Raw genomic sequence first — 27,112 nt, 5'->3', positions numbered from 1 at the left:
TGTAATAGATGAAACTCGTGGTTTAGACACAGATCATGGCTCTTCTGAGGGGCACAATCTCCACTTCATCTGCCTCAGGATTTACTTGAGAGTCATCACCAGTAGACATGGGGCAGAGCCTGTTGCAATGTGCTAGAAACAGTCCAGTCCATGCCTCGATAAAAGGACTAAAGTGGATTCTGGTGCCAGATTTCCTTTCTCTCTCAGCTCTGCCAGCCACAGAGGTCGCCAGAACATCCTGACTAAAGGACATCCTTCCACCACAGGAAGGCAGCTGGGTGCTATAGAGAAACAGAGGAAGGGCAAGAGACTGCAGGAGTAAAGGAGACCACCATCATTTAATGCCATGCTCAACTTTATTTGATCAATTGACAAGATGTTGATCACATCCATCAGCAGAGAAACCACAAACTGTCCGGGGGCAGAGTGAGTGAGGCTCAACACCTCCGGCTTAAGATTTTCCCAAATCGTCATCTGTTGAGGCAAAAAAAAAAGCACAACTCAAAACAACTAATGCAGTGATGCCACAGGGTGTTTCCAACAACTACTGGTTTTACTTGTTTACTGGAGGTCCTCCCACATATGGGTTTGATATTCTCACTGTCTTTTGGGGTTTTTAAACCAAAGGCTCAGGGAGTAAAAATCATCAGAAACTGTCAGTGACAATATTTCACTCCAGCTGTCTGCTCGGTGTTGATTCTGGTCAGCTTGCTGTAGCCGTGATGATGCAAATCACAAATCCCCCATGCTTGAATGCATTGATCTGTGCAGGAAGAGGGAGACCACTGGAACTCAACCTTTTCCATGGTTGAACTTGTTTGTGCTGAAGTCCTGCAGCGATGGGGAAGTGACGGGAGGGACAGGTGAGGACATCACTGGAAGCCTTTGGGAACCCACAGGAAGGCAGCTTGGAGGTGCCTTTGCCATCTCAGAGCAAATGGGGGTGTTGTCCATCAATGAATTACATTGATTATGCAGTTGGGGACCATTCCCATTTACTTGGAGTTTTATTCACTCACTATGCCAATTAACATTTACTGGAGACATTATCCAATTATCTGGGGTACTACTTCTTTACTGAAGGTCTTATCTATTTACCATGGGCACTTTTGATTAATTACAGTCTTACCCATTTACAAGGCTTATTACCAAATTACCCGCTTGTTAGGGTCCTTGCATGTTTACCAACAACCTGTTTTCTCAAGGCTGTGTTATTTCACAAGTGTGTTCCACCTCATTCAGGATATCAACCATTTTCTCGAGGTTACTCGTTCACTGGTGAGAGAGGGGGCAGGAGAGACTTGCTTGGAATTGGTGCAGGGCTAAGAGGAGAGAGCAGGACAGAGGGATCTGTTGAGGATTGAGAGGGTTATGGAGAGAGCAAATCAGTTGGTTTAGTCTGATCGATGCAGGGCTCTGGGGAGAAACGGCAGAGTCAAATATGCTTGGGATTGATACAAGGCTTCTGAGAAGTGGAGCAAGAGGATTAGTTTATAATTGGCACAGGACTCTGGAGAGAGGGCCAATCAGCAGCACCAGAGATCCGTAGTGGGATGCAGCGAGTGTCCAGGAAATGGACACTATGGTGAGGACTGAGGACAGCAGCTTGATCTTCTTGACTTTTAATTGGAGGAAATTTCAACGTCAACAAGAGTGGGGGCATACGGAGGGGTAACGGGCGTGGGAAGAAAAGCAGTGGCAGGTGGGTCTGGCAATGGCTCTGGCTACAGCTGGATGGATTGGAATGGAATTATGCAAATACAGCTGGGTTGGAGAAAAGTTGTTTATCAACAGCTGTAGACAAAAAACAATGATAGTTTACATCTGATGCGATTTGTAATTGTAGATGAGGAACATTTCTGCGCTAAGGCTGGGTGGTTCTAACATGGAGTTGCAGGAATAATGACCATGGCTATGAGAAGCAACTACACTTGCAAACACCTTAGAGAGGAAAGGAGACGGGAAGTGAGGCAGCAGATTGCAACAACAGAGAACTTAAGGGTTTTGTTTTGAGTAGAGAACTGCCAGAGGTTTGTAGAAGAGAAGGACTGATTGCACTCTGGTCAGTACTATGGTGGGAACTAGACATAGGGAGTGATGATGGGCCCTCTGCGAAAAACCCGAAAGGGCAATATGGATGTAGGATAAAAACTAGGAAAGGTATGTTTAGGGCTAAGGCAGGGAGTCTCCAAGGACACTTTCTTTCCCTAATGGGATCTGGGAAGAGAACAGTAGCAATGGGGGCTGAACATACGGCAGATATCAAAAGTGCCGTGGAAGATGCCAAGACCAAGGTGTTCACTGCACTTACTTTCTTCCTTCAACCAATACCAGGAAAACCAGATTACTTGGTCAATCATATAATCGGAGTTCCGGTGGAGAGAAATATCTGCCATGTTTGCTAAAGTAACAACAAATTAATTAATTGGTCGACGGGTGCTCGGCAGGGGGGTTATGAGATCCTTAAGCAGGTCAATACAGGCCATGACACAGGGGGACGGGTGTGGCATTCCTGGAAGAGGGGGCTGTCGCAATTTTCAGTGACATGAAGTTATCTGTGCATGCGTCAAGAAACGAGAGTTGAAAAAAAGTAAATTCAATTTCAAGTATTGACACAAAATATGTGTCAAGTTATTCATACAAATTCTGTGAGAGTGAATGTTATTCAGTATCTCCAATTTTTGGGTAGCGATTTGTGAATTCTGTAAAGACAAATCTCTGTAACTCGAACGGCCATAATGCAGGGAGTCGCCTGTACAAGACAAGCAATAGTTTGGGCACCTGAAGCACAAAGAACCAAATGGAGCTGAGCTTGTGACTAAGGATGGAGTTTGGCAGTGACATGAGTAATCTACTTGTTAGTAACAGGATACACAGGGAACCTTGTTCAATAATATGGAGTCACTCACCGAGTTGATGAAATTCATCAGCGGCATCACAGAACCCTGAAAAAGAGCACAGGAGATCAACATTACACCTGTCACAGGCGTGGTGTCCGGCTGCCTATCAGAATCCATGAATAAAGATTATTACCAGATAGGGGGAGACCTACAGATCTCCTGCTTTTTTTGCTAGATACCGTACCAAGGAGTACAATGAAGAAGGGAAAGGAAGTAATGCAGAGTTGGAGGTTTTGTAGGATAGAGGATCAGAATGGTGTAGGATGGAGGAGGGTAGGATGGAAGGGGGAGTTGAAGGGGGGAATGGCAAGGAGAGCTGGGATAAAGGGGTGATAGTGGAGGGTAGGGGTGGAGGAAGGTGAGCAGCATGAAAGGGGAATACGATGGGCCAGTGAGATGGAGGATGAAATGAAAAATGATGGGATGTTAGAGTGGTGAGATGACGGACTGGAGGGATGGAGGTACTAAAATGTGTCCAGGATAATTTTCCAGAGCAGCATGTTCCCAGTCTAACAAAGAAGGAGACGTTGCTGGATCTAGTTCTGAGGAATGAGGTGGGTCAAGTGCACCAAGTTTCGGTCAGGGAACATCTAGGAAATAGTGATCAAACGTCATAAGGTTTAGAAAAGGAGGAGCAAATCAAAATAAAAATCATAAAATTATTCATACAAATTCTGTGGGAGATCTGATTAAGAAAAAGAGAGAGGGGTATAGCAGGTATAGGCAACTAGGAACAAATGAGGTACTTGAAGAGTATAGAAAAAGTAAGAAAATACTGAAAAAGGAAATCAGGAAGGCTAAAAGAAGACATGAGGTTGCTTTGGCAGATAATGTGAAGGTAAACCTGAAGGGTTTCTACAAGTATATTAAGAGTAAAAGGATAGTAGGGGACAAAATTGGTCCCCCAGAAGATCTGAGTGGTCATCTATGTGTGGAGCCTCAGGAGATGGGGGAGGTCTTAAACAGTTTTTTTTGCATCAGTATTTACTCAGGAAACTGGCATAGTGGATATGGAAGGAAGGGAAACAGGCAATAGTGTCATGGAACATATAGAGATTAAAGAGGAGGAGGTGCTTGCTGCTTTACAGCGAATAAAGGTAGATAAATCCCCCGGGACTGATAAGATATTTCCTCGGACATTGAGAGAGACAATGGTAGAAATTGCAGGGGCCCTGGCAGATATATTTAAAATGTCCTTAGCCACGGGTACAGTGCTGGAGGACTGGAGGGTAGCTCATGTAGTTCCATTGTTTAAAAAAGGACCTAAAAGTACACCAGGTAATTACAGGCCAGTGAGCCTGACATCAGTAGTGGGTAAATTATTGGAAGGTGTTCTGAGAGATCGGATATACAAGTATTTGGACAGCCAAGGGCTGATTAAGGATAGTCAGCATGGCTTTGTGCGTGGTAGATTGTGTTTAACGAATCTTGTAGAGTTTTTCGAGGAGGTTACCAAGAAAGTAGATGAAGGAAAGGCTGTGGATGTTGCCTATATGGACTTTAGTAAGGCCTTTGATAAGGTCCCACATGGGAGATTAGTTCAGAAGGTTCAGTCCCTAGGTATCCATGGAAAGGTTGTAAACTGGATTCGAAATTGGCTGTGTGGGAGAAGACAGAGAGTGGTAGTGGATGATTGTTTCTCAGACTGGAGGCCTGTGACTAGTGGTGTGCCTCAGGGATCTGTGCTGGGGCCATTGTTGTTTGTTGTCTATATCAATGATCTAGATGATAATGTGGTAAATTGGATCAGCCAGTTTGCTGATGATACTAAGAATGGAGGCGTAGTGGACGGCGAGGAAGGCGTTCAAAGCTTGCAGAGGGATCTGAACCAACTGGAAGAATGGGCCAGAAAATGGCAGATGGAATTTGATGCAGACAAGTGTGAGGTGTTGCATTTTGAAAAGACAAATCAAAGTAGGACATACACAGTAAATGGTAGGGCACTGAGGAGTGCGGAGGAACAAAGGGATCTGGGAGTTCAGATACATAATTCCCTGAAAGTGGCGTCGCAGGTAGACAGGGTTGTAAAGAAGGCTTTTGGCATCCTGGCATTCTTAAATCGAAGTATTGAGTATAGGAGTTGGGATGTTATGGTGAGGTTGTATGAGACATTGGTGAGGCTAAATTTGGAGTATTGCATGCAGTTCTGGTTACCTAACTATAGGAAGGATATTTGTAAGATTGAAAGAGTGCAGAGGAGATTTACTAGAATGTTGCTGGGTTTTCAGGAGTTGAGTTACAGGGAAAGATTGAACAGGTTAGGACTTTATTCCTTGGAGCGCAGAAGAATGAGGGGAGATTTGATAGAGGTTTACAAAATTATGAGGGGTATAGACAGAGTTAATGCGAGTAGGCTCTTTCCACCTAGATTAGGAGAGATAAGTACAAGAGGACATGGCTTTAGGGCGAAAGGGGAAAAGTTTAGGGGGAACATTAAGGGGAACTTCTTCACTCAAAGAGTGGTGGGAGTGTGGAACGGGCTGCCATCTGATGTAGTGAGTGCAGGCTCAATCTTGAGTTTTAAGAATAAGTTGGATAGATACATGGACGGGAGAGGTCTGGAGGGTTATGGACTGGGTGCAGGTAGATGGGACTAGCAGAATACCATTTTGGCACAGACTAGAAGGGCTGAATGGCCTGTTTTCTGTGCTGTAGTGTTCTATGGTTCTATGGAGAGTGAATTTTATTCTGTACCTCCAATTTTTGGGTAGTGATTTGTGAATTCTGTAAAGGCAAATTTCTGTAACTCGAATGGCCATAATGCAGGGAGTCGCCTGTACAAGACAAGCAATAGTTTGGGCTAATGGGATGAGAGTGGATCTGGCCCAGGTTAATAGCAACCAGAAGTTGACAGGCTTAGCAGAACTACAGTTAATGAGGAGATAGTTCAAGTACAGTTGAGGCATATGTCCATGAAAAGCAGAGGAAGAACAAACACATCCAGAGTTCCCTGGATGATGAAATAGATATAGAGGAAGGTAAAGCAAAAAAGGCTGTGTGACAGTTGTTGGGTTATAAGTACCAGTGAGAACCAGGTGGATTAGAGAAGAATCGGAGGAGAAGAGAAAACTAAAAAAGGAGAGTAAAGATGGACAAATGAGAAAAGAGTGAAATGCTAGAAGAACTCAGCTGGTTAGGCAGTGTCTGTGGACAGAGAAACCAGTCAATATTTCAGGTCAAAGACCCTTCATCAGTACTCTGATTCTGTGTCAGAGTGGTGAGATCTCCTAGCACCCAAAGCTTTTCCGCCATCAGGAATGGGATGGAATGCTCCCCACTTGCCTGGATCCAACCCTCAAGAATTACCAAAGCAACCCATTTGATTGAAATCCATCTAACACTGGTACATCATGGCTCAGTGTGTTATCATCCATAAAATGGAATGCAGTTACTCCTCCAACCTACTCCAACAGCAACGCCCAAAAACATGGGAGCTCAGCCACCAATGAAGAGGGCTGCAGGTGCATGGGAGCACCATCATCTGCAGGTTCCCCTTCAAGTCGCACACCATGGTGACTTGGAAATATATCACCGTTCCTTCATCACTTCTAGGTCCAAGTCCTGGATCTCCCTCCCCAACAGCACTGTGGGGGCACCTTCACCAGTAGGTCTACAATGATTCAAGAAGCCAGCTCACCACTACCTTCTCAAGGATAATTAGGGATGGGCAATAAATGCTGGTCTTCCCAGTGACACCCACATCCCAAAAGAATGAATAAATAAATAAATAATGACTCTCGGCAATGACCATATTTTTGCCGTACCTGTCACACTGATCCATCATTCACTCACTTTCAATGCACATCTATTTCTCAAAGCTTAAAATGCAAGGAGTTACCAAGGACTTTGTTCCTGCCTCCTGGCCTGCTTAACTTCAGTCATCAAACTTGCGAGTCAGTTCAACAGCCAAGAACATCCCATCCTCAACTAAGGTCAGCATCAAAGGGCAAAGCTGAAGTGCTCACAACTATCTTCAGACAGAAGTGCCAAGTGGATGATGCGCCCTGGTTTCCTTCCAAACTTATCGCCATCACAAAAGCCAGTTTTCAGTCAATTCATTTCACCTCAAGTGAGAGCACAGGATATAGCAAAGGCCAACAACATCCCAGCTGTTGTACTCAAGACTGTGTTCCAGGACCAGCTGCACTTCTAACCAAGTTGTTCCGGTACATTTACAAAACTGGAAGCTTCTAATATAAGAAGTTGCCCTAGTATGTCCTTTGAATAAAAAGGATAAATCCAATCCAGCTGATTAGCACCTAATCATGTACTCTCAATCAGCAAATGATCGAAGTTGTTGTCAACAGTACTACCAAACTATGCATAGAAATCCCCTAATTCATACGAACGTATGAATTAGGGACAGAAGTAGGCCACTCGCCCCACATTGAGGCTGCTCAGCCATTCAATAAGATCATGCAATGAATAAGATCGACTCTTCATTCCCACCTACCCCCAATAACCTTTCAGCTTCTTAAATCAGAAATTTATCTACCTCTGCCAGATATTCAAAGACTCTGTTTCCACTACCCTTTGATGAAGAGTTCCAAACACTCTTTCCGAAAGAAAAAAACTCACCTCATCTCATCTTAAATGGTCAACCCTTTTTCTTTACACAGTGACCCTAGTTCTAGATTCTCCCACAATCCTCTCTACATCTAGCCTGTTGGGATCTTATAAGCTTTGATCACGTCCTTTCTCGTTCTTCTAACCTCCAGTGGATACAAGCCAGGCCTGGTCCAACTTTTCCTCATAAAACAATCTGCCCATTTCAGGTATCAGACCAGCAAACCTTCTTTGAATTTTGAAGGCGGAGGTAGATCGGTACTTTGATAATCAAGGGTGTGAACTGTTGCAGCAGGTAGACAGGAATGCAGAGCTGAGTTTACAATCAGATCAGCCGTGTTGTATATTAAATAACAGAGTAGGTTCGAGAGGGTGTGGCTACTCCTGCTCCTAACTAATAAGTTCCCTATTTATTCCATGGATTTCAATCTTGATGACAAACCTATTAAATGGCACTTTATCAAGCACATTTTGGAAGTCCATAAGTATTGTGTCACCTGCATTTCCCTCTTAATCTTGTGATTAAAATCTCTATCAAGTTAGTGAGACATGATTTGCCTTAAGCTAGCATGCTCTAACCAATCCGTACATTCCACGCGACCACTAATTCTGTGCCTGATCTCTGTTGCTAGAAGTACTGAGCAATGCCCTGGAGGTTGAGTGCTTTGGTATAACCAGTTATTCTTCTGTTTCTTCTGGTCTGGGGGTCATGGCAAGGTCCCAGTCTTGCTCGCACTTGAGCAAGGTAGTGAGCCTTCCTGAACTGCTGCTGTCGAGGGGCAAAGGGACTTCCATAGTGCCAGCACTGTGACCCATGCTCCAAAGGAATTGTGATATACTTCTGGATCAGGAAGGTGTGTGACATGGAGGGGAACATGCAGGGGGAGATGATCCTAAGTGCCTGCTTCCCCTGTTCTTCTCAGCACTGACGGCCTTTGCCATAGAGTCATAATCACAGAGTCATAGGCACTGTCGGGAAACAGGCCCTTCGGCACACTGAGTCTGTGCCAACCATCAAGCACCCATTTTTATACTAATCCTACCGTAACCCATTTTATTCTCCCCACATTCCCATCAACTGCCCCCCACCCCCCCAAGATTCCACCACTCACCTACACACTAGGGGCAATTTACAGTGGCCAATCCTGCACATTTTTGAGATGTGATTGGAAACCGGAGCATCTGGAGAAAAGCCATGCAGTCACAGGGAGAACATGCAAACTCCACACAGACAGCAACGGAGATCAGGACTGAACCCAGCTGTGAGGCAGCAGCACTACTGACTGCGCCATTGTGCCACCCACTGTCCTTCCATCATTCTGCACACCATCCAGCCCTTTGAAACTGCAATGGTCGAATGCTAGGCACATTATCCAGGCCTTCCTTCCTGCAATTATCCATTATCAGGCACCCAATGCATCCTTTTCAAACTGCAATAAACCATTATTACCCTTTCAATGCATTAGCAACATGAAAGTACTTCTTGTGCTTTTCTTTGAGCCTCCAAGTTCCAATGCCCCAACCAAAATTAGAATTACTCTACTTATCTTTATTCTATCACAGGTTGAATACATCTTCTTTTGAAAAGTGTTCAATCAATAAATTATTGGCAAGCTTATTGCCAAAAGCTAAATCCTGTTCCGTGTTCCTCTTAGTTGTAGCTATGGGAACCCACATGGAGTTAAGCCATGCTGGTCTCATGGTCAGATATTTGGAACAGTCCTTGTTCCGTCACTACCTCTTTTTCTGGTGCATCGATGAATGTATCGTTGCTGCTTCCTGCACTCGGAAGTTTCATCACCTTTGCTGCCAACTTTCTTCCTGTTCTCATTCTCTTTCTTTCATTTCTCTTTCTTTTTTTGATTTTGTTATCTCCATCTCAGGGGAGAGATCAGTGACCAATGTGCCTTGCCAGCCCACTGACTCCCAAAGCTATCTTCATTAAATCTTCTCCAACTCTGCTTCCTGTAAGGACTCCATTCTATTCTCCCCAGCTCAGTTCTGACGCTGAGACATTCCACACCAGTGCCTCTGAGAAGCCTTCCTCTTTCTTTAACTGTGGCTTCCCCGCTAACACCACTGACAGGACTCTCAGTGACGTTCGCTCCATCCTCCCACCCTCTTTCATCCCCTCTCATCCTGGCCAGAACAAGAACAGAGTTCCGGAAGCACAAGGAACTGTAATCTGGAGAAAAAAAACAAGCTGCTGGAGGTACTCAGGGGGAAAGGAAATGCGATGTTTTGGGTCGAGACCCTGGATCAGGACTCCCCTTTTCCACCCTACCAGTGTCCACATTCAACAGGTCATCCTCTGTACTTCCCACCATCTCCAGTGAGATTCCATCACAGGACGCATGCCTCCCTCCTCCTCTTTCAACAAAGGGACCATTCTCCTGCAGCTCCCTGGTTTATCCTTCCGTTTCTACTAACTACTCCCCTTCTCACTTCCCTTTCCCAAGCAACTGCAGGAGCTACAACACCTGTCCTTTCAGCTGGCCCCTTCCCACCTTACTGGATCAAACATTCCTTCCAGGTGAAGCAGTGTTCCAATTTAGCACACTGCATTTGACGCTCACGATGCGGTCTCTATGCTGAAGAAACTGCTTATTTCTTAACTTTTCCACTTCTGTTTCTCTCTCCACAGATGCTACCTGACCTGCTGAGCATCGCCAGCTTTATACCTTATCCTTGTTTCTACGAGTGAGCAAAATACAGCTAGACAGTTAATACTAAGCTAATATTTAAAAGACAGATTTGACATTGGGATGATTCTGACCATATTGAGGGAATGCATAAATGAATATTTCTGGGATGTTGTTGCTGATAACAAGTTGACGAAACTTGATCTGTACAGCTTCATCGATGTTAGAGGTTCTCCCTGGAAATAGAAAAAGAAACCATTATTGAAGGATGAGTCTATCAGTGACAACCACATAGTCTGCCTCTACACAGTGCTTTTCATGTACCTAACTAGTTCTGTAACTGCCCCGAGTGTGTTTGATGGGACAACAAAAGAAGGCTTTACTCTGTACTTAAGCTGTGCTGCACTCCCATATAGTGGGAGTTTATGCCCTGTGTGTAGCCCAACTTATACATGAGTTGCCACCGGGAGTTCACCTTCTCGTGAGTGTTGATACCTCTCACCCTGATAAGCACAAAATTCAGCAAAGTAACACAGAGGAGTTTGAGGCCCGTGTTGGTGTGTATCCTAGTTTGGGCTTCACGTGTTTCTACGAACACGGGAGCTGGGCATACTTTACCCACCATAGAGCTTGAGAGTAATTTTCCGTCTTTGCTGAAGGAAGAGTATTGCGTAATTGGTGTAGTCTGTGTCACTGACTACAATGTCAGTAGTCAGTCCCCGATCTGCAGAGTGAAGAAAAAAGTTACAATTAGGATGTTGGATTCCTAAATATTCTACATGGGATAATAATGTGGAATTTTGGGACAGATTCAAACCTGACATTTTCTGAGCAACTCCTAGTTTATGCTCCATCAGGATGATGAACAATGTAGCCCAGAAGGAGGCTATTTAGCCCACTGGAGTCTGCCAGCTGTCTCACACAACAGCCCAGTTATTTGCACTCTCCAGCCCTTTCTCAATTTCCCAGCAATATTTCTCTGTCAAGTCTTTATTCACTAGGCTCCTCCCAACCTTGAACCCATCCATATAGCCTTCTCCTAAGGCCAAGTATTACAGTGGGTGGCAGACTGAGAAAGCACAAAATGCTGGGAATGTTCAGCAGGTCTGGCAGTGTAGACAGTATATGCTTCAGCTTAATAATATTTCATCTGAACACGTCACAACAGTAACCAATACAGTTTGGTAAGTTACAAGAGGCAGACACGTTTAACGATTCAGTGAAAATTTAACCGGGTGCTTCCAGTCATCTTGCACTCCTATTCTGATCCTGCGCCCAGCATGTTTTCATCACTATACTTCACGTGCAACATCTCTTTTGGAAAACAGCACAACACGTTATTAACAGTCGGTGGTCACAGCTGGAGCAACCATGTTTTATTACCACCAGTTAGTCAGGGACTCTCGAAGAGGTCAGACTCTCCACCATCCTTCGCTTCTGGACAAAACCACACAGAGAACATCATCCACACCCCACCACTCACCTTGGACAACCCTCCCCAACCCCAACCTCCTATTACAGCCCCTGGCCCCAATATCCCCATCCGTCCATGGCACCAATTCCTGATCAAATCCACAGCCCCAACTCCCCATTACACATCCAATTCCCTGTTCCACCTACCCCCGACACCTCCCTGACCACAATACCAAACCACAACCCTGACTCCAAATCCTGACCACTCCGCACTGATCTCTGAGACCCTCCTGGGCCTCCAGTCAGCCTCTGACACCATCAGCCTCCCAGCCACCACAGTCTGCTCTCACCTTGGACGTCACTGTTCCTCGACCCAGCTGATCCCAGGAGCACTGACATTTTGTCAGCTCCGAAAATATACAACATCTTTTGGTTCACACCAACATCCTGAGGCCTTCAGCTCCACCCTGTGTTTAACCAGTTTGCAATCTGTTCCCTCTGATCTTTGACCTTTCAACTACTGGGAACAGTTTGCATCTAATCCCTTCAGGATCTTAAACATCTTTATAAGATACCCTTTCAGTTTCTCTACTCTAAGGAGAACAACTGAAATTTTTCTTACCCCTCCATCTAACTGGAGACCCTCCCCCTCAGTCCCATTCCATTGAAGCTCTTCTGTGCCCCTCCATGTCCTTTCAGGTGTGGTGTCAGGAGTGGGCGTATTTCAGTTCTGTGTAACGCCCTGGCCTTTACCGCCCCACTTTGAATGTTGTTTATAAGTTCTCCTGTTATCTCTTGGCTTGTCACATGCCAACAATATGGCAAAGAGACTCAGGATCAGTGGGAGTGTTGGGGAGAGGGGAAAGAGTGTTGGAACCTGAAGAGCAGGAGCGAGTTGTATCATGGGGCTTGAGGAGAGGAGGGATATTGTCAGCTCCCTGTACGTTGGGGGAGGTTGGGCATCAGCATTTGGTGTGGAGGAGAGTGACCACCTACCGGGGGGGAATTAGATTGAGTCTTTGAGCTGAGAGGGAGCTGAGGGAAGTGGGAAAGGGTGAATAGGTTGAGGGGTGAATAGGAGAGGCTCAACATCAGAGGAAGGAGGATCAGCCCATCAAGGGAGGAATATAAAATTAGCACTGGGGGGGGGAGTAGCTTGAGGGCGGGGACATGGTGTTCGCTCTTTCAAGTGGAGGGGGGAATGGAGGACCAAATGACTGAGTTGTGGTGGAGAAGAAGAGAGTCAGCCCTTGGGGGGGGGGGGGGGGGATGGGAATCAAGTCAGCCTTTGAGGGGAGGGGTAAAGATAAAGTCAGCCCTTGGGGACAGGGGGAGAGAGTCAACAATTCTGAGGGGATAATAATTAAAAGAAAGCAGCATATTTAGAGGAGGGAGAGAGAACTCTTCAAGGGAGGAGCATAAAGTTAGAGCATGGAGAGCAGCGGGGGGGGGGGGGGGAAGTGGAGAGCAGCCCTCGGGAGGGGGGAAGTCTAACCCTTGAGGGGACAGGGCTACTGTTGGTCCTTAGGGAGGGGGGGAGAGACATGCACCCTCCCGAGAGGAAGAGAGTGATGTCCTGAAAGGAGTGGTGGAGGAGCAGTGTTAGAACTTCAAGGGAGAGAATTCCCAGGGAGGAACGATGTGGATTAAGTCCCATGACAAGATACGGGGGGTGTCGGGCCCTGGATAGAGGGAGAGAGAGTCAGCGTCTCACGGAGGAGGGGGAGTTGGGGTGGAAAGTTTTGTTTACACAAAGAATGACTGATAATTGGATCTCACTGTCAGAACAAGTGGTGGAATCAGATGCAATCACTATGTTTAAGAGACATTTAGACAGACATTTAGGCAAGGCAAGGTGGGATACGGCCCTAATGCAGGCAAATGATATTAGTGTGGATGGGCAAACAGCTCAGCCTGGACATGGTGGTTTGAAGGGCCCCTTTCTGTGCTGTCGCTATAACTTGAGGGGAGGGAAAGAAAGCAGCTCACTGGAGGGAGTCACCCTTCAACGTGAGGGGCATAAAGTGAGTATAAAGAGGGAAGAGGGAGAGAGTCAACACTTTGGCAGTGAGAGGGAGAAATAGCCCTTCAGGGCAATGAAGAGCAAATGTAACTCGTGTGCTGGGGAGAGAGGAGTCAGCAATTTCAGGGGAGGGGGCAGGGAGTCAGTCCAGCAAGGCTGGGGGTGAGACCAAGTACCCCCAGGGGATGTGAAAGAGAGAGAGAGAGCGAGAGAGAGAGAGACAGCAGCTGTATAGGCCAAATGCCTTCTGGGGACATGGAGGGAATAGAATACTATAAGGTAACAACATAGATTTCACAAACTTTTTCTTGAGAATCTCCCAGGGGTTGTAGCCTTCCTGTAGTCTTGCTTAATGTCCCAACAGATCCCATCCCTGGGAGAGAAGAAGAGAACATCAATTACATTTCATTGCATTGCACGCCCGGAAGCTGATTCTTAGCTCAGCTCAGAAACTCCACTGAACTTTCTTCATTTGGCCTTGTGGTTCACCCACAGGTTAGTCCTAGGCTACAGGATGATACTGTTCAGCTGGCAAGATGGGCAAAGCAATGGCAGGTGGAACGTAATCCTGGTAAGTGTGAGGTGATGCAACTTTGGAAGACTGATAACAGTAGGACATATACAATGAATGGTAGGGTCCTCAGGAGTATTGAAGAACAGAAGGACCTTGGTGCACAAGTCCAAGGATCTCCGAAGGGAGCAACAAAGTTAGATAAGCTGGTAAAGAAGATATATGGGATACTTGCCTTCATTAGCTGGGACAGAGAATGTAAGAACAGGTAGGTTATTGTGCATTTCGATAAATTGTTGGTTAGACCACAGCTGGAGTACTGTATGCAGTTCTGCTCGTGGTACTATCGGAAGGAGAGGGTGCAGCGGAGATTCACCAGGATGTGGCCAGGCATGGAGCGCTTCAGTTAGGAGGAGAGGCTGGATAGGCTGGGATTGTTTTTCTTGGGATGGAGTAGGCTGAGGTGGGACATGATGGCATTACAGGGTGCTTAGTATGAAACTTTTCCCCACAGTAGAGGTGTCTATAACTAGAAGATAAAGGCTTAGGGTAAATGATAGGAGGTTTAGAGGTGATCTGAGAAGGAATTTTTGCACCGACTGGGTGGTTGGAGTCTGATACCCACTGCCTGGGTGGATGGTGGAGGCAGGGATTCTCACAACATTTAACAAGTAACTTGAATCGCCAAGGATAGAAGACTATGGACCAAGTGTCGGTAAATGGGATTAGTATAGATGGTAACTTTATGGTCAACGTGGAAATGGTGGGCTGAAAGGCCTGCTTTTGTGCTGTGTGAAACAATTTCTCTCCGAAGGAGCAAATGTTAATTCTGTCCAGGTGACTGGTGAGACCACTGCTGCCGATTGGGAGGGGGGCCAGTCTGACTCCCGTCCAATGGGAGCAGGGGGTCCAACTCCCATCCAATGGGAGCAGGGGGTCTGACTCCCGTCCGATGGGAACAGGAGGTCTGACTCCCGTCCAGTGGGAGCAGGGGATCCGTCTCCCATCCAATGGGAGAAGGGGGATAGGCAGAGGAGTAGAAGAATCTCTCAGGGAGAAGTGAGTCACTGACCATTTGCTCTGTGATGCAAGTACAACTCACTCCTGGGTTGATGAAAACAAAGTGACTGATTCCCATTGAGTGAGGAAATGGGAAATTTGCAAAATAAAACTTTGTTGCACTCACATTTTGTGTAATGTGTTGATCCGCATGGCTTCAGTCTGATCACTCACTCGCACAGTGACCGCATCCAGCCTGTAGTTACTTTTTCTCAAATAGGAACATTGCGATCCAATAGCAATGAGGCGCCACACCCCTGTAAACTAAAATAAACATCACATCTAGCAGTCCCAGGACAGGCACATTATGGGTTAATTAGAGAGTAAAGCTTGCTCTTCACTGTGTATTCAAACACTCCTACAGCAGGAAGAGCAAGGGGCAGTGAAAATAAAACTCCCTGCACCATCCCAATGACCTTAAATCGTGTTTAACCCCTTCCCCACAAAGACGACCTATCTCTCAATTCTAAATAATCCTAATCTTCTAATAATTTGCTCCAACAAAACATCTCAAAACACCCCAAATTAAGTCTCCCCTTTCATTTCTAAGCTCTGCGGTGAACAGCCTTAGCTCCTGCAGTCTCTCCATGCAACTGAAATCCCTCTGCCGTTCTCATAAACGTTTTTGTGATGTCAACCTCCATTTCTGAGGCCAAGGATCCCAACTGTTATTTTAATAGTTTTCTCAATTTACCTTACCAGCTTCAAATATTTAAATACAAATAATCCCAGCTCTACTTCAGCATCCCTTTCAGAATTGTATTATTCACTGTAAATTGTCATTCAATCTACCTAAATGCAACAGTTCACACCTCTCTGCATTAAGTACTATCTGCCACTTGTCTACCCATATCATCAGCCTTGGCTCCTTCAATTTACCGGCAGCTCCACTGTATCAGTCACCTGTAAATGGTTAAAAGCACATTTCTGCCCAGGAAGGTGAGTTGCAGGTTCGCTTCACCAGCAGGCTGGATCTCTGATCGTACCACCATTAGAAAACGGTGCGACTAAAAGATTGCGTTGTTACCTGCTGAATGTTAAAGTTGTGCTGAGGCTGGATCTTGTCAATGGGAGTCGGGTCCTGTGCTCGCCGTCTTGCCCCTCTGCCACCTGAAAGAAAAGTCAGACTTAATGTGAAAAGGAAAATCAAACTGAGAGGCCCCATTCTCTGGAGACAGGGAAAGTATCTGCTGAGTGGGCTCTTTGGAGTTTCCAACAGATAGAGCAATATTTACAAGTGACAAGGTCATCTTTGGTTTATCATTAAAGAAACTACAGCCTACAAGGTATGCTTGGATTCTAGCCAATTCTCCTGCTCTGAGGAGCTTGCAGTACATCCTATATGAGGTCACTACCCTCAAGCCCACCTTCCCATCCCCTTCTCACCATATCCCTCAAGCTCATCTACCTCCCCTCTCACTTATTACTCACCTCCAACCGCTATGGAAAGGAACCCAGAACAAGGGAGCGTTGTCCTAAACCTGATAATGGTGGCACGGGGAAAAATCAGGAAGCATTTTGTCATGGAAAGGATAGCTGTTATAGTTTCTAGGAAATACTTGCAGAATTTCAGAGGGGAATTGCTCCTTCCATTTTTGTATTTTGACAATTGGTGGAGTTGGGGATAGTGAGGAAGGTTGTCACAGGATACTGCAGGATATAAATCAGTTGGAAATATGGGCAGAGAAGTGGCAGATGGACATTGATCTGGACAAGTGTGAGGTGTTGCACTTTGGGAGGCCAAATGCAAGACGAAAGTGTACAGTAAATGGAAGGGCCTAAGGAGCATTGGTGTACAGAGGGATCTTGGGGTGCAGGTGTGTAGCTCTCTGAAAGTGGCAACACAAGTAGATGGGGTGGTAAAAAAGGTGTTTGGCATGCTTACTTTCATTGGTCAGAATACTGAGTATAAACGTCAGGAAGTCATGTTGTGGCTGCATAAAACTTTAGTTATGCCACATTTGGAGTGCTGTGCACAGTTCTGATCGCCACACTACAGGAAAGATGTGGAGGCTTTGGAGAGGGTGCAGAAGAGGTTTACCAAGATGCAGCTTGGATTGCAGAGTATTAGCTATAAGCGCAGGTTGGACAAACTTGTTTTCTCTAGAGCTTTAGAGAAAGGTATAGAAAGGATAGATGGTCAGAGGCTTTTCCCCAGGGTAGAAATGTCAATTTCTAGAGGGCATAGGTTTAAGATGATAGGGGAAAGTTTAAAGGAGCTGCATGGGGCGTTTCATTTACACAGAGAGTGGCAGGTGCCTGGAACATGTTTCCAGGGGAAGTGGTGGAAGCAAACCGATAGCAACATTTAAGAAGCATTTAGACAGACACATGAACAGGCAGGGGACTGAAGGATACCGGCCACATGCAGGGGGATAGGATTAGTTTAGATTGGCATCATGGTCAGCACAAATGTGGTGGGCTGAAGGGCCTGTTCCTGTGCTGTACTGTTCCATGTCCTGTGTTCTAAAACACTGAGTCGTCAGGGAATCAATAACCTACAGGTCCAAATATATTTAAATTCAACAACAGTGACTGAGGTTAGATCAGAATCTACTAAACCAATCCCAAATAGGAAGGGAGTCAAACAGCGGAATTTTTATCCCTTATCTTGTTCAATTTAGTAACAGATACCTGTTTATGTAACTGGATAAAGAAGGATGTGGGTCTTACCCTCACCGTGGGTGAGCCAGAGTGGAGGATGTGTTCGGGGAGACAAGAATCTGGCATTTCCACACAGTGTCCAGCCCAGTGGAATGGTGCGTGGTATCAATGTCTCAGTGCTGGAGGAAACGCTGGCATCGGCGAGGAGGCTGCTATGTGTGCAGCCATCTTCCTTCCATCCAAAGGAACTGTATTTTCTGAGTTACATGGATGGTCAATGAAAGTATATTTGGTGTGGTCCACCCAAATTTTAACAAGTCTTTTGACAAGGTATCAAACAATAGAGGAGTCAGAAAATTAAACGCCTATAATATGCAACAGGGAGCCGCACGTCATATTCAAAAGTGCGAAAGAGCCCAAAATCAGGAAGAAAATGTTAATGGTCGATGATTACAGTCAAAGGAAGAATGTTTCCATCGAGGTTCCATGGAGCTTTGTAATAGATCCTTCACTTTTTGTGGCAAATGTCAATGATTTACACATAAATGCAGGTGATATTATTAAGAAGTTTGCAGATGATACAAAATTGGCGTGATTTATAGTGAGGAAAAAGCTACATGAAGTGTGGTAATGTATTCGGAAAGGGCAATCAAGTAAGGGAACTCACCATAAATGGGAACTGTGGTGCGACCCTGGACTGCATGTCCACAGATTCCTGATGGGGCATGTGACTATGATATCGAAAGGGATTTTCCTCTATTAGCCGAGGCACAGAATATAAGAACAGAGACAGTACAAAACATTTATGTCACAGCTAGATTAATATGTAAAGATCCTTAATGGAAACAATTCAGATGCCTTTATAAAAATAGTACTAGGTAACTGGTACAATTGGTTTTATTTTCTGTATAGTACAGTGGGGTGGCACAGCAGTTAGTGCTGTTGCCTTACAGCTCTGGGGATTCAGGTTTGATCCTGACCTCCAGTGCTATCTGTGTGGAGTTTGTACGTCCGTCCTTTGACTGCATGGGTTTTCCGTTGGGTGGTTCGGTTTCCCCCACATGCTGAAGTCACATGGGTTGGTAGGTTAATTGGCATCTGTAAATTATCCCCAGTGTAGGTGAGAGGCAAAAGAATCAATGGGGAGTTGATGGGCAAGTGAGAGAGAATAAGTTGCAGGGCTACAGGAAAAATAAAAGGGGGAATGGGACTGATATAATTGCTCTGCTGGGAGCTGGCATAGATCTGATGGGCTGAGCGGCCTCCTTTTAAAGCTGTGATAAGTATTGAAGTATCTATTCCCAGTGAAAAGCAGAAATTTATTTCTTCAGCTGACATCAAGAAGTTGTTGACCTTTGTTGAGAACCTGAACGGAACTGTTCCAGTGAATAACTCCTTTAGAACAAAACCTGAGTAACAGCTGTGGAGAATGAGATTACAATGGAGAAGTAATTAGGACATGGCTTTAACAGCACTGAGGTAGACAGAAATTTTATTTCACCAACTACCTCATGTGAAAGGTACATTTTGATCAAACAGATGTCATTGGTCAGAGAGAGAGAGAGAGAGAGAGAGAGAGAGAGAGAGAGGGAGACACACACACACACAGAGTTAGTGCTGCAGGTCAACAAACAAGCTGCTAGAGGAACTCAGCGGGTCAGGCAGCATCTATGGAGGCAAAGATATAGTCAACATTCTGGGTTGAGGCCCTGCATCAGGACCGAGAGTGTAAAAGGGAAATAGCCAGTGTAACAAGGCGAAGGGGAAGGGTGAGGCAGGAGCTGGCAAGAGATAGGTGGATCCAGGTGAGAGGGGTTACTGAGCAGATGAGGCCAGGTGGGAGATGGAGAGGTAGAAATAGAGACAGAGGCTGGGAGGTGATAGGTGGAGGTAACATTGCAGACCTCAGAGGTAATGGTAGGAGTGGGAAGAGCATGTGTTATTGGTGATTCCTAGGCCACAGTTGTGCAGCAATGGAGTATGGTCCCACTCAGCCGGTGATGGATAGACATTGGAGAAGGGTGCAGGCGACTATATCACAGACACAGACCAATCAAGGATAGTGAGCAAGCCTGGAATACCTTTCTCACAGTCATCTAGAATGTATTAATGGTTCTAAACTGAACTAGTCTATCTCCATCGAACTGGCCATAAAAGAACAGACACATTAACTCATAAAAATCAATGTTGAAGTTCTCAAGGACTGCAAAGATGGCTCTCTTATAAATGTCTTCTCTTGGACAACTTGATGACTCCCAGACCTCAGGAGCCATAGAGTGACTACAGCAAATGATTGCCCTGAATACCTCTAAAATGAGCACTTGTGAGAAGACTTGGCTTCTCCACCAGAAAGAAACAAACTGGTTTGATGGCAATAACCAGAAAATCTAACTAACTGACCACAAATGTGCTGGATTACAAACTCCACTATGCCTCAAGAGAAAAGAAACAGCTCTACCAACACCTGACAGCCAAGGTCCAACAGAAGACCTGTTACCTAAAGAATAGACGATGGGTGGAAAGCACACAGGAAGTTCAGCTATGTACTGATAACCATGGCATGCACAGATTCTTCAGTGCTTTCAAGACCTTGACATTAAATGCCCAAAGTTCCACCCCATTGGGAGCTAAGAATGGAAGTGAACTTATCAAGGACAGAGAGGCAGTCAGCATCTGCTGGAAGGCACACTTCAAAGGCCTCCTCAGCTGTGACTCTCGTCCTTGATGTGATTTGCCTCTTGATGGCATGCATGATCATAACAAACAGGTCCACAGCAGATCCAATCTCAGTGAAGACCATAGGATCATGGAAACATATGACATAGAAATGGGTCCTATCTGTGTTAGATAGAGTCATAGAGTTATACAGTACAAAAGCTCATCCATGCCAGATTGCTTTCCTGAGCTAATCCTATTTACCTGCATTTGATCCATATCCCTCTAAACCTTTCCTATCCATGTACCTTTCCAGATGTCTTTCAAACATAGTAATTGTACCTGACTCTACCATTTCCTCTGGCAACTTGTTCCATACCTGCCACCTACTGTGTGAAAAACTTGCCCCTCAGGTCCCCTTTAAAGTTTTCCCCTCTCACCTTCTAGTTTTAGTCTCCCCTACCCTGGGAAAAAGACAGTGACCATTCACCTTATCTATGCCCCTAATGATTTTATTTACCACTATAAGGTCCCCCCTCAGCCTTCTACGCTCCAGGGAAAACAGTCCCAGTCTCCCCTTATAACTCAAGCCTTGTGAATCTTTTCTGCACCCGTTCCAGCTTAATGACATTGTTCCTAGGCCACCAGAACTGCACACAATACTCCAAGTGTGGTCTCACCAACGTCCTGTACAGCTGTAACATGACATCCCAACTCTTGTACTTGGTGCCCTGACCAACGAAGGCAAGTGTGTCAAATGCCTTCTTCACCACCCTGTCTACCTGTGTCACCATTTTCAGGGAACAATATACTTGTACCCCTAGGTCTCTCTGTTCTACAATACTCTCCAGCGTCCTGACATTTACTGCGCAAGTCCTGCCCTGCTTTAACTTCCCAGAGCTCAACCTTTCACACTTGTCTGAGTTAAACTCCATCTGCCATTCCTTGGCCCAATTTCCCAGTTGATCTAGATCCTGTTGTAATCTTAGATAACCTTCTTCACTGTCCACTATACCACCAATTTTTGTGTCATCCGCAAACTTACTAACCATGCCCACTATATTCTCATCCAAATCATTAATATAGATGAAGAACAACAGTGGACCCAGCAGCGATCTCTGCGGCACTGTTGGCCACAGGCCTCAAATATGAATAACAACCCTCCACTACCACCCTCTAACTCCTAGCACCAAGCCAATTTGTATCCAATTGGCTAGCTCGCCCTGGATCCCATGTGATCTAACCTTCCAGACCAACCTACCATGCAGGACCTTGACAAAGCAAAGTAAGACAAAGATTGAAGGATTTTTAGATATTATTGGAATCAGGATACTTGTGGCTAGCACAGAAACGAGGTACCTAAGTAAAAGATCTGTCATCATTTTATTGAATAATGGAGCAAGGCACGTGGTGCCAAATGACCTGCTTATATGTCTATTTCTTATGCAAGTCAGGATGGTATGTAATTTGGAGGGGAACATGCAATGGTGATGTTCCCAAGTGATTGAAATTCTTGTCCTACAAGATGATAGAGGTCGCAAGTTTGGGAGGTGCTGTCAGAGCAGCCTAGGCAAGTAACTGCAGTGCATCTGGTAGATGATGCACACTGTGGTCACAATGAGGCCAAGATAGTGGACGTTTGGGGCGGTGGATGGCATTTCAATCTGTTTTGTCCTGGAGGCAATTGAGCTTCTTGAGTGTTGTTACGGTTGCATTCATCTAGGCAAGTGTAAGAGGCAGTACTGGTTCTAATCTTTGGAAATGTAAGTGATGGAAATGTTAATGGGAGAGTATTTTCAGAATCAGAATTATTATCACTGACATATGTGGCGAAATTTACTGTTTTGTGGCAGCAGTAGAGTACAAGACATAAAAACATAAAAATTACTATATTTTGGATATGGTGATCATAACTCCATAAAATCTTAAGGCAGTTATGGAGAAGGACAAGAGTGAATCAGGAATTTAGGTCCTGAATTGGCAGGTTTCAATAATGAAAAGACAAGGACCTGGTAGACTGGGAGCTGCCACTTGCAAGTATGTCTACAACTGACCAGTGAGAGACATACAAAAGTGAAATAGAGATTAGGATCAACATGTCCCCATGAGGGTACAAAGCAAGGCCAATAAGTCCAAGGAACCCTGGATGTCAAGGGATATTGAGGGTTGGATAAAAAAAATGTAGCTCATTATAAATATAGAGGACTGAAAATTGAAGAGCGGCTTCAGGAGGGTAGAAAATGTAGTGCGGGACATTAAAAAGTTTAATTACACAGAATGGGGGCACTGATGGCCAAAATTAAGGATAACCCCAAAGCATTTTATAAGTATAGCTAGGACAAGAGGGTAGTCAGGGAAAGAGTGGGGCCCAATAGGGATAAAGTGGCAATTGTGGAGCCAAAAGATGTGGGTGAGATCTTAAATGAATACTTCACTGAGGAGAGGTACACTGTAGTTGGAGAATTAAGCCAGGGGGACAGTGGAATTCCAGAACAAAATTACCATCAAAAAGGAGGAGACATTAGATGTCATAAGGGGCTTAAAGACAGATAAATCCCTAGAGCCCAATGAAATGTATCCCAGGTAATTGTGGGGGGACAAGGGAGGAGATTGCTGGGGTTTGAAAGAAATTTTCAAGTTGTTTCGTTTCTGAAGATCAGAATCAGGTTTATTATCACTGACATATGTCATGAGATTTGTTGTTTTGCAGCAGCAGTATGGTGCAAGACATAAAAACATAAAAATTACTATAAGTTACAAAAATGTAAGTAAATAGTGCAAAAGAGGGTGGAGGGTGGTGGAAAAACGAGGTAGTGTTCATGGGTTTATTGACTGTTCATAAATCTGACGGCAGAAGGGAAGAAGCTGTTCCTGAAACATTGAATGTGGGTCTCCAGGCTCCTGTACCTCCTCACTGATGGTAGTAACGTGAAGAATGCATGTCCCGGGTGGTGAGGGTCCTCAGTGATGGATGCCACCTTCTTGAGGCACTGGCTCTTGAAGATGTCCTCTATGGTGGGGAGGGTTGTGTCCCTGATGGAGCTGGCTGAATCTACAACCCCCTGCAGCCTCTTTACATCCTCCACATTGGACCCTCCATACCAGGCGGTGATGCAACCAATCAGAATGCTCTCCACAGTACATATGTACAAATTTGCAAGAGTTTTTGATGACATACCAAATCTCCTCAAACTCCTAACAAAGTAGGGCTGCTGCTGTGCCTGTGATCAGTCACCACCACCAGAGTCAGTGTGGGACCCTTGTTGTTAGTTATATACATTAACTATCAGGATGTGAACGTAAGAGGTAATGATTAGTGAGTTTGCAGAGGACACAAAAATTGGTGGTATTGTTGATAATGAGGAGGTAGCCTTCAGTTACAGAATGAGTTTGTAAAATAGGCCGAAAAATGGCAGATAAAATTTAATCCTGAAAATTTTAAGGTGATACTAATTAAACTGGGATAGCACAATGAATGAGTGGACTGTAGGAACTACTAAAACCAAGGATCCTGAAGGTAGCAGCACAGGTAAGTAAGGTGATCAAGAAAGCATGTGGGATATTGGCCTTTATTAACTGGGGCAGAGAATATATAAGCAGGGAGATAGTGACACAACCATATAAAGTGGTCGTACCATAACCTCCCTTCTCTATATTCTGGCCACAGCTGGAGTACCGTGTGCATTTCCCTTCCTCACATAGAGGAAGGATGTGATTATGCTGGAGAGGGTACAAAGGAAATTTACCACAATGTTGCCAAGTTTGGAGCATTTCAACCATGAGGTGAGACTGGATAGGCTGGGTTTGTTTTCTTTGGAGCAGAGAATGGAGGCGGGGAGTGAATACTTAAAATTGTGAAAGGCATGGATGAGGTAGATCGTGAGGACTTTTCCACTTAGCAGAGGTGTCTTTGACCAGAGATCGTAGGTTGAAGCTAAGGGGTATGCGATTTAAAGAGGGTTTGTGGAAGAATTTTTTTGCACATAGTGTGATTGAAATTTGGAATGCACTGCTTGAAGAAATAGTGGAAACAGATGCTCTCACGACATACTTAGGTGAGCACTTGAAATACCATGGCGTAGAAGGCTACAGATCTAGTGCTGGGAAATGGGATTAGTATAGATAGGCACCTGATGGCCAGCACAGACACAGTGGGCATAAGTACCTGTTCCGTGCTCTACGACTCTATGTAAGTGACCCTTTATTTTTAAACATTGACCCTAGTTCTAAATTCTCCCACAAGAGAAAAAAATACCTCTCCACATCCACCCTATCAGATTTTGTCAGGATCTTATATGTTTCAATCAAATCTCCTCTCACTCTTCTAAACTATAGCAGGTACAAACCTAGCCAGTCCAACCTTTCCTCATAAGACAACTTTCCAACTTCAGGTCTAGTAAGCTTTTCTGATCTGCTTTCAATTCACCCTTCCCTACGTAAGAAAGCCATCGTGTCTCACCAACACCCCACAACTGAAGCATAACCTCCCTCATTTATGTTCAATTGCCCATGCAATAAATGAAAACATTCTATTAGCTTTCTTAATAACTTACACTACCTGTTTATCAACAATTTGCAAATCATGCACTAGAACACCCTGTGATAAGCAATTAGTAAATATTGGTCCACAGAGAGAGGTGAGTGCTGGAGAACCAAATGTTAACATGTAGGCAGAGCAAGCAATTAGGCAGTTCCTGGACGGGGCTTATGTCACAGCAGCTGGAGTACCACATTGGTTTTGTTTATTGCACCAAAGGGAGGTCAGTCTCACCAATAAATTGTCAGATTGTAAATCAGTGGGCAGTTTGTTCAACCGACTGAAGGACCATTTTACTGAAGGTTGGTTCAATTTACCAAGTCAATGTCAGATGTACTAAAGGATAGATAGCTTACCGTTCAATGGTTGGGTTTACCAAAGGGTGTTTGGTCTTACCAAAGGACAGACTGGATTTACTGAAGGATGGTAAGATTTACTGACAGGTAATCAGCTTCAGTGAGGTGTGGTTGGGTTTACCAACTGAAGGTCTGTTTTACTGATTGAAGGTCAGATTTACTGACAAGTGGTCTAGTTGGTGGCAGCATGGTAGCGTAGCGGTTAGCGCGACGTTATTACAGCGCCAGCGATCGGATTCTATTCCTGTCGCTGTCTCTAAGGAGTTTGTACGTTCTCCTGTGTCTGCGTGGGTTTCCTCCGAGTGCTCCGGTTTCCTCCCACATTTGAAAGACGTACGGGTAGGTTAATTTGGGGGTTTAAAAGAAAAATGGGCAGCGTGGACTCGTTGGGCCGAAAGGGCCTGTTACCACGCTGTAAATAAAATTTAATTTAAAAAAAAATTTAATTTACTGATTGAAGGTCAGCCTTACTAACAGGTGATGTGATTTACTAAGTGAATGTCAGATATACTGATGGTGGTCTGGTTTACCAATTGAAGGTTGGGGTTTATTGACGGGTGGTTTGGTTTACTGATTGAAGGTTGGGTTTAACGATGAGTGGTCTGGTTTGTCAATTGTAAGTCAAGTTTACCGATAGGCGGTTGGGTTTACTGATTGAAGGTGGAGTTTACAGATAAGTAGTCAGGTTTATTGACGGAAGGTCAGATTTGCCGACAGGTGGTCGGGTTTACCAACATGTCGTCAGGTTTACCAATTGATGGTCTGGTTTGCTAGTTGATAATCTGGTTAACCAATGGGTGGTTGGATTCCCTGTGCCCAAGGTCCCAGCAGGCACTCGTGCCCATGGGTTTACCGAATGAACCTCAGAATTACTGATTTGCTAGTTCAGTTTACTGATTGATAGCCCAGTTTACTGATGGGGTGGAGTCGGGATTACTGATTGATGGTCCGGCTTACTGATGGGGATGCTTGGACCATCAATTGGTAAACCTGACTACATGTTGGTAAACCCAACCACCTATCTATAAACCTGATTTACAATTGACAAACCAGACCACCTCTCGTTAAACCCCAACCTTCAATTGGTAAACCAGACCACCATCTGATTAACGATGGGGGGGAGGCGGATTACAAATTGATGGTTTGGTTTATTGATTGGGAGGGGGGAAATTATTGATTAAAGATCTGGTTTATCGGTTGGGGTCAGGATTACCAATTGAAGGTTTGGTTAATTGATATGGGGGGGGGGGGTCGGGATTATCGACTGAAGGCCCGGGTTACCAATTGGGGGGGGGAGGGTTACCGACTGAAGGCCTGGTTTACCGATGGGGGGTTTAACCGACTGAAGGCCTGGGTTACCGATGGGGGGGGGGGGGTTACCGACTGAAGGCCCGGTTTGCCGATGGGGGGTTTAACCGACTGAAGGCCTGGGTTACCGAGGGGGGGGGGGGGTTACCGATGGGGGGGGGGGGGGGGGGTTACCGACTGAAGGCCCGGTTTGCCGATGGGGGGGGGGGGGGTTTAGCGACTGAAGGCCCGGTTTGCCGATGGGGGGTTTAACCGACTGAAGGCCTGGGTTACCGATGGGGGGGGGGGGGTTACCGATGGGGGGGGGGTTACCGACTGAAGGCCCGGTTTGCCGATGGGGGGGGGGGGGTTTTAGCGACTGAAGGCCCGGTTTGCCGATGGGGGGTTTAACCGACTGAAGGCCTGGGTTACCGATGGGGGGGGGGGGGTTACCGATGGGGGGGGGGGGTTACCGATGGGGGGGGGGGTTACCGACTGAAGGCCCGGGTTTGCCGATGGGGGGGGGGGGGGTTTTAGCGACTGAAGGCCCGGTTTGCCG

The 27,112-nt window shown here is 45.4% G+C and overlaps 1 protein-coding gene and 1 long non-coding RNA gene across 2 annotated transcripts in view; both read right to left on the bottom strand.

Annotated features, from left to right (window-relative positions):
• Positions 1 to 337: 337 nt before the first annotated feature.
• Positions 338 to 27,112, bottom strand: part of LOC127582311 (complement component C8 gamma chain-like) — a 28,766-nt gene continuing 1,991 nt past the window's right edge. The window contains exons 3-9 of the mRNA XM_052037489.1: positions 16,142 to 16,224; positions 15,242 to 15,378; positions 13,847 to 13,917; positions 10,731 to 10,832; positions 10,243 to 10,344; positions 2,910 to 2,945; positions 338 to 474 (exon numbers count right to left, since the gene is read on the bottom strand). Coding sequence (XP_051893449.1) covers positions 452 to 474; positions 2,910 to 2,945; positions 10,243 to 10,344; positions 10,731 to 10,832; positions 13,847 to 13,917; positions 15,242 to 15,378; positions 16,142 to 16,224 — 554 coding nt within the window. The 3' untranslated portion in view covers positions 338 to 451. The remainder of the gene's footprint in view (positions 475 to 2,909; positions 2,946 to 10,242; positions 10,345 to 10,730; positions 10,833 to 13,846; positions 13,918 to 15,241; positions 15,379 to 16,141; positions 16,225 to 27,112) is intronic.
• Positions 17,912 to 25,698, bottom strand: LOC127582279 (uncharacterized). Its single transcript, XR_007958092.1, has 3 exons — positions 25,267 to 25,698; positions 18,386 to 18,474; positions 17,912 to 17,975 (listed from the first exon to the last, which is right to left on the bottom strand). It is a non-coding gene; the product is annotated as an uncharacterized LOC127582279 (long non-coding RNA).

The sequence above is a fragment of the Pristis pectinata genome, chromosome 23, assembly GCF_009764475.1.
Source record: "Pristis pectinata isolate sPriPec2 chromosome 23, sPriPec2.1.pri, whole genome shotgun sequence".
In the NCBI taxonomy this organism is placed as follows: Eukaryota; Metazoa; Chordata; class Chondrichthyes; order Rhinopristiformes; family Pristidae; genus Pristis; species Pristis pectinata.
The sequence above is the reverse complement of the archived record's forward strand: the minus strand, read 5'-3'. Positions and strand labels throughout refer to the sequence as shown.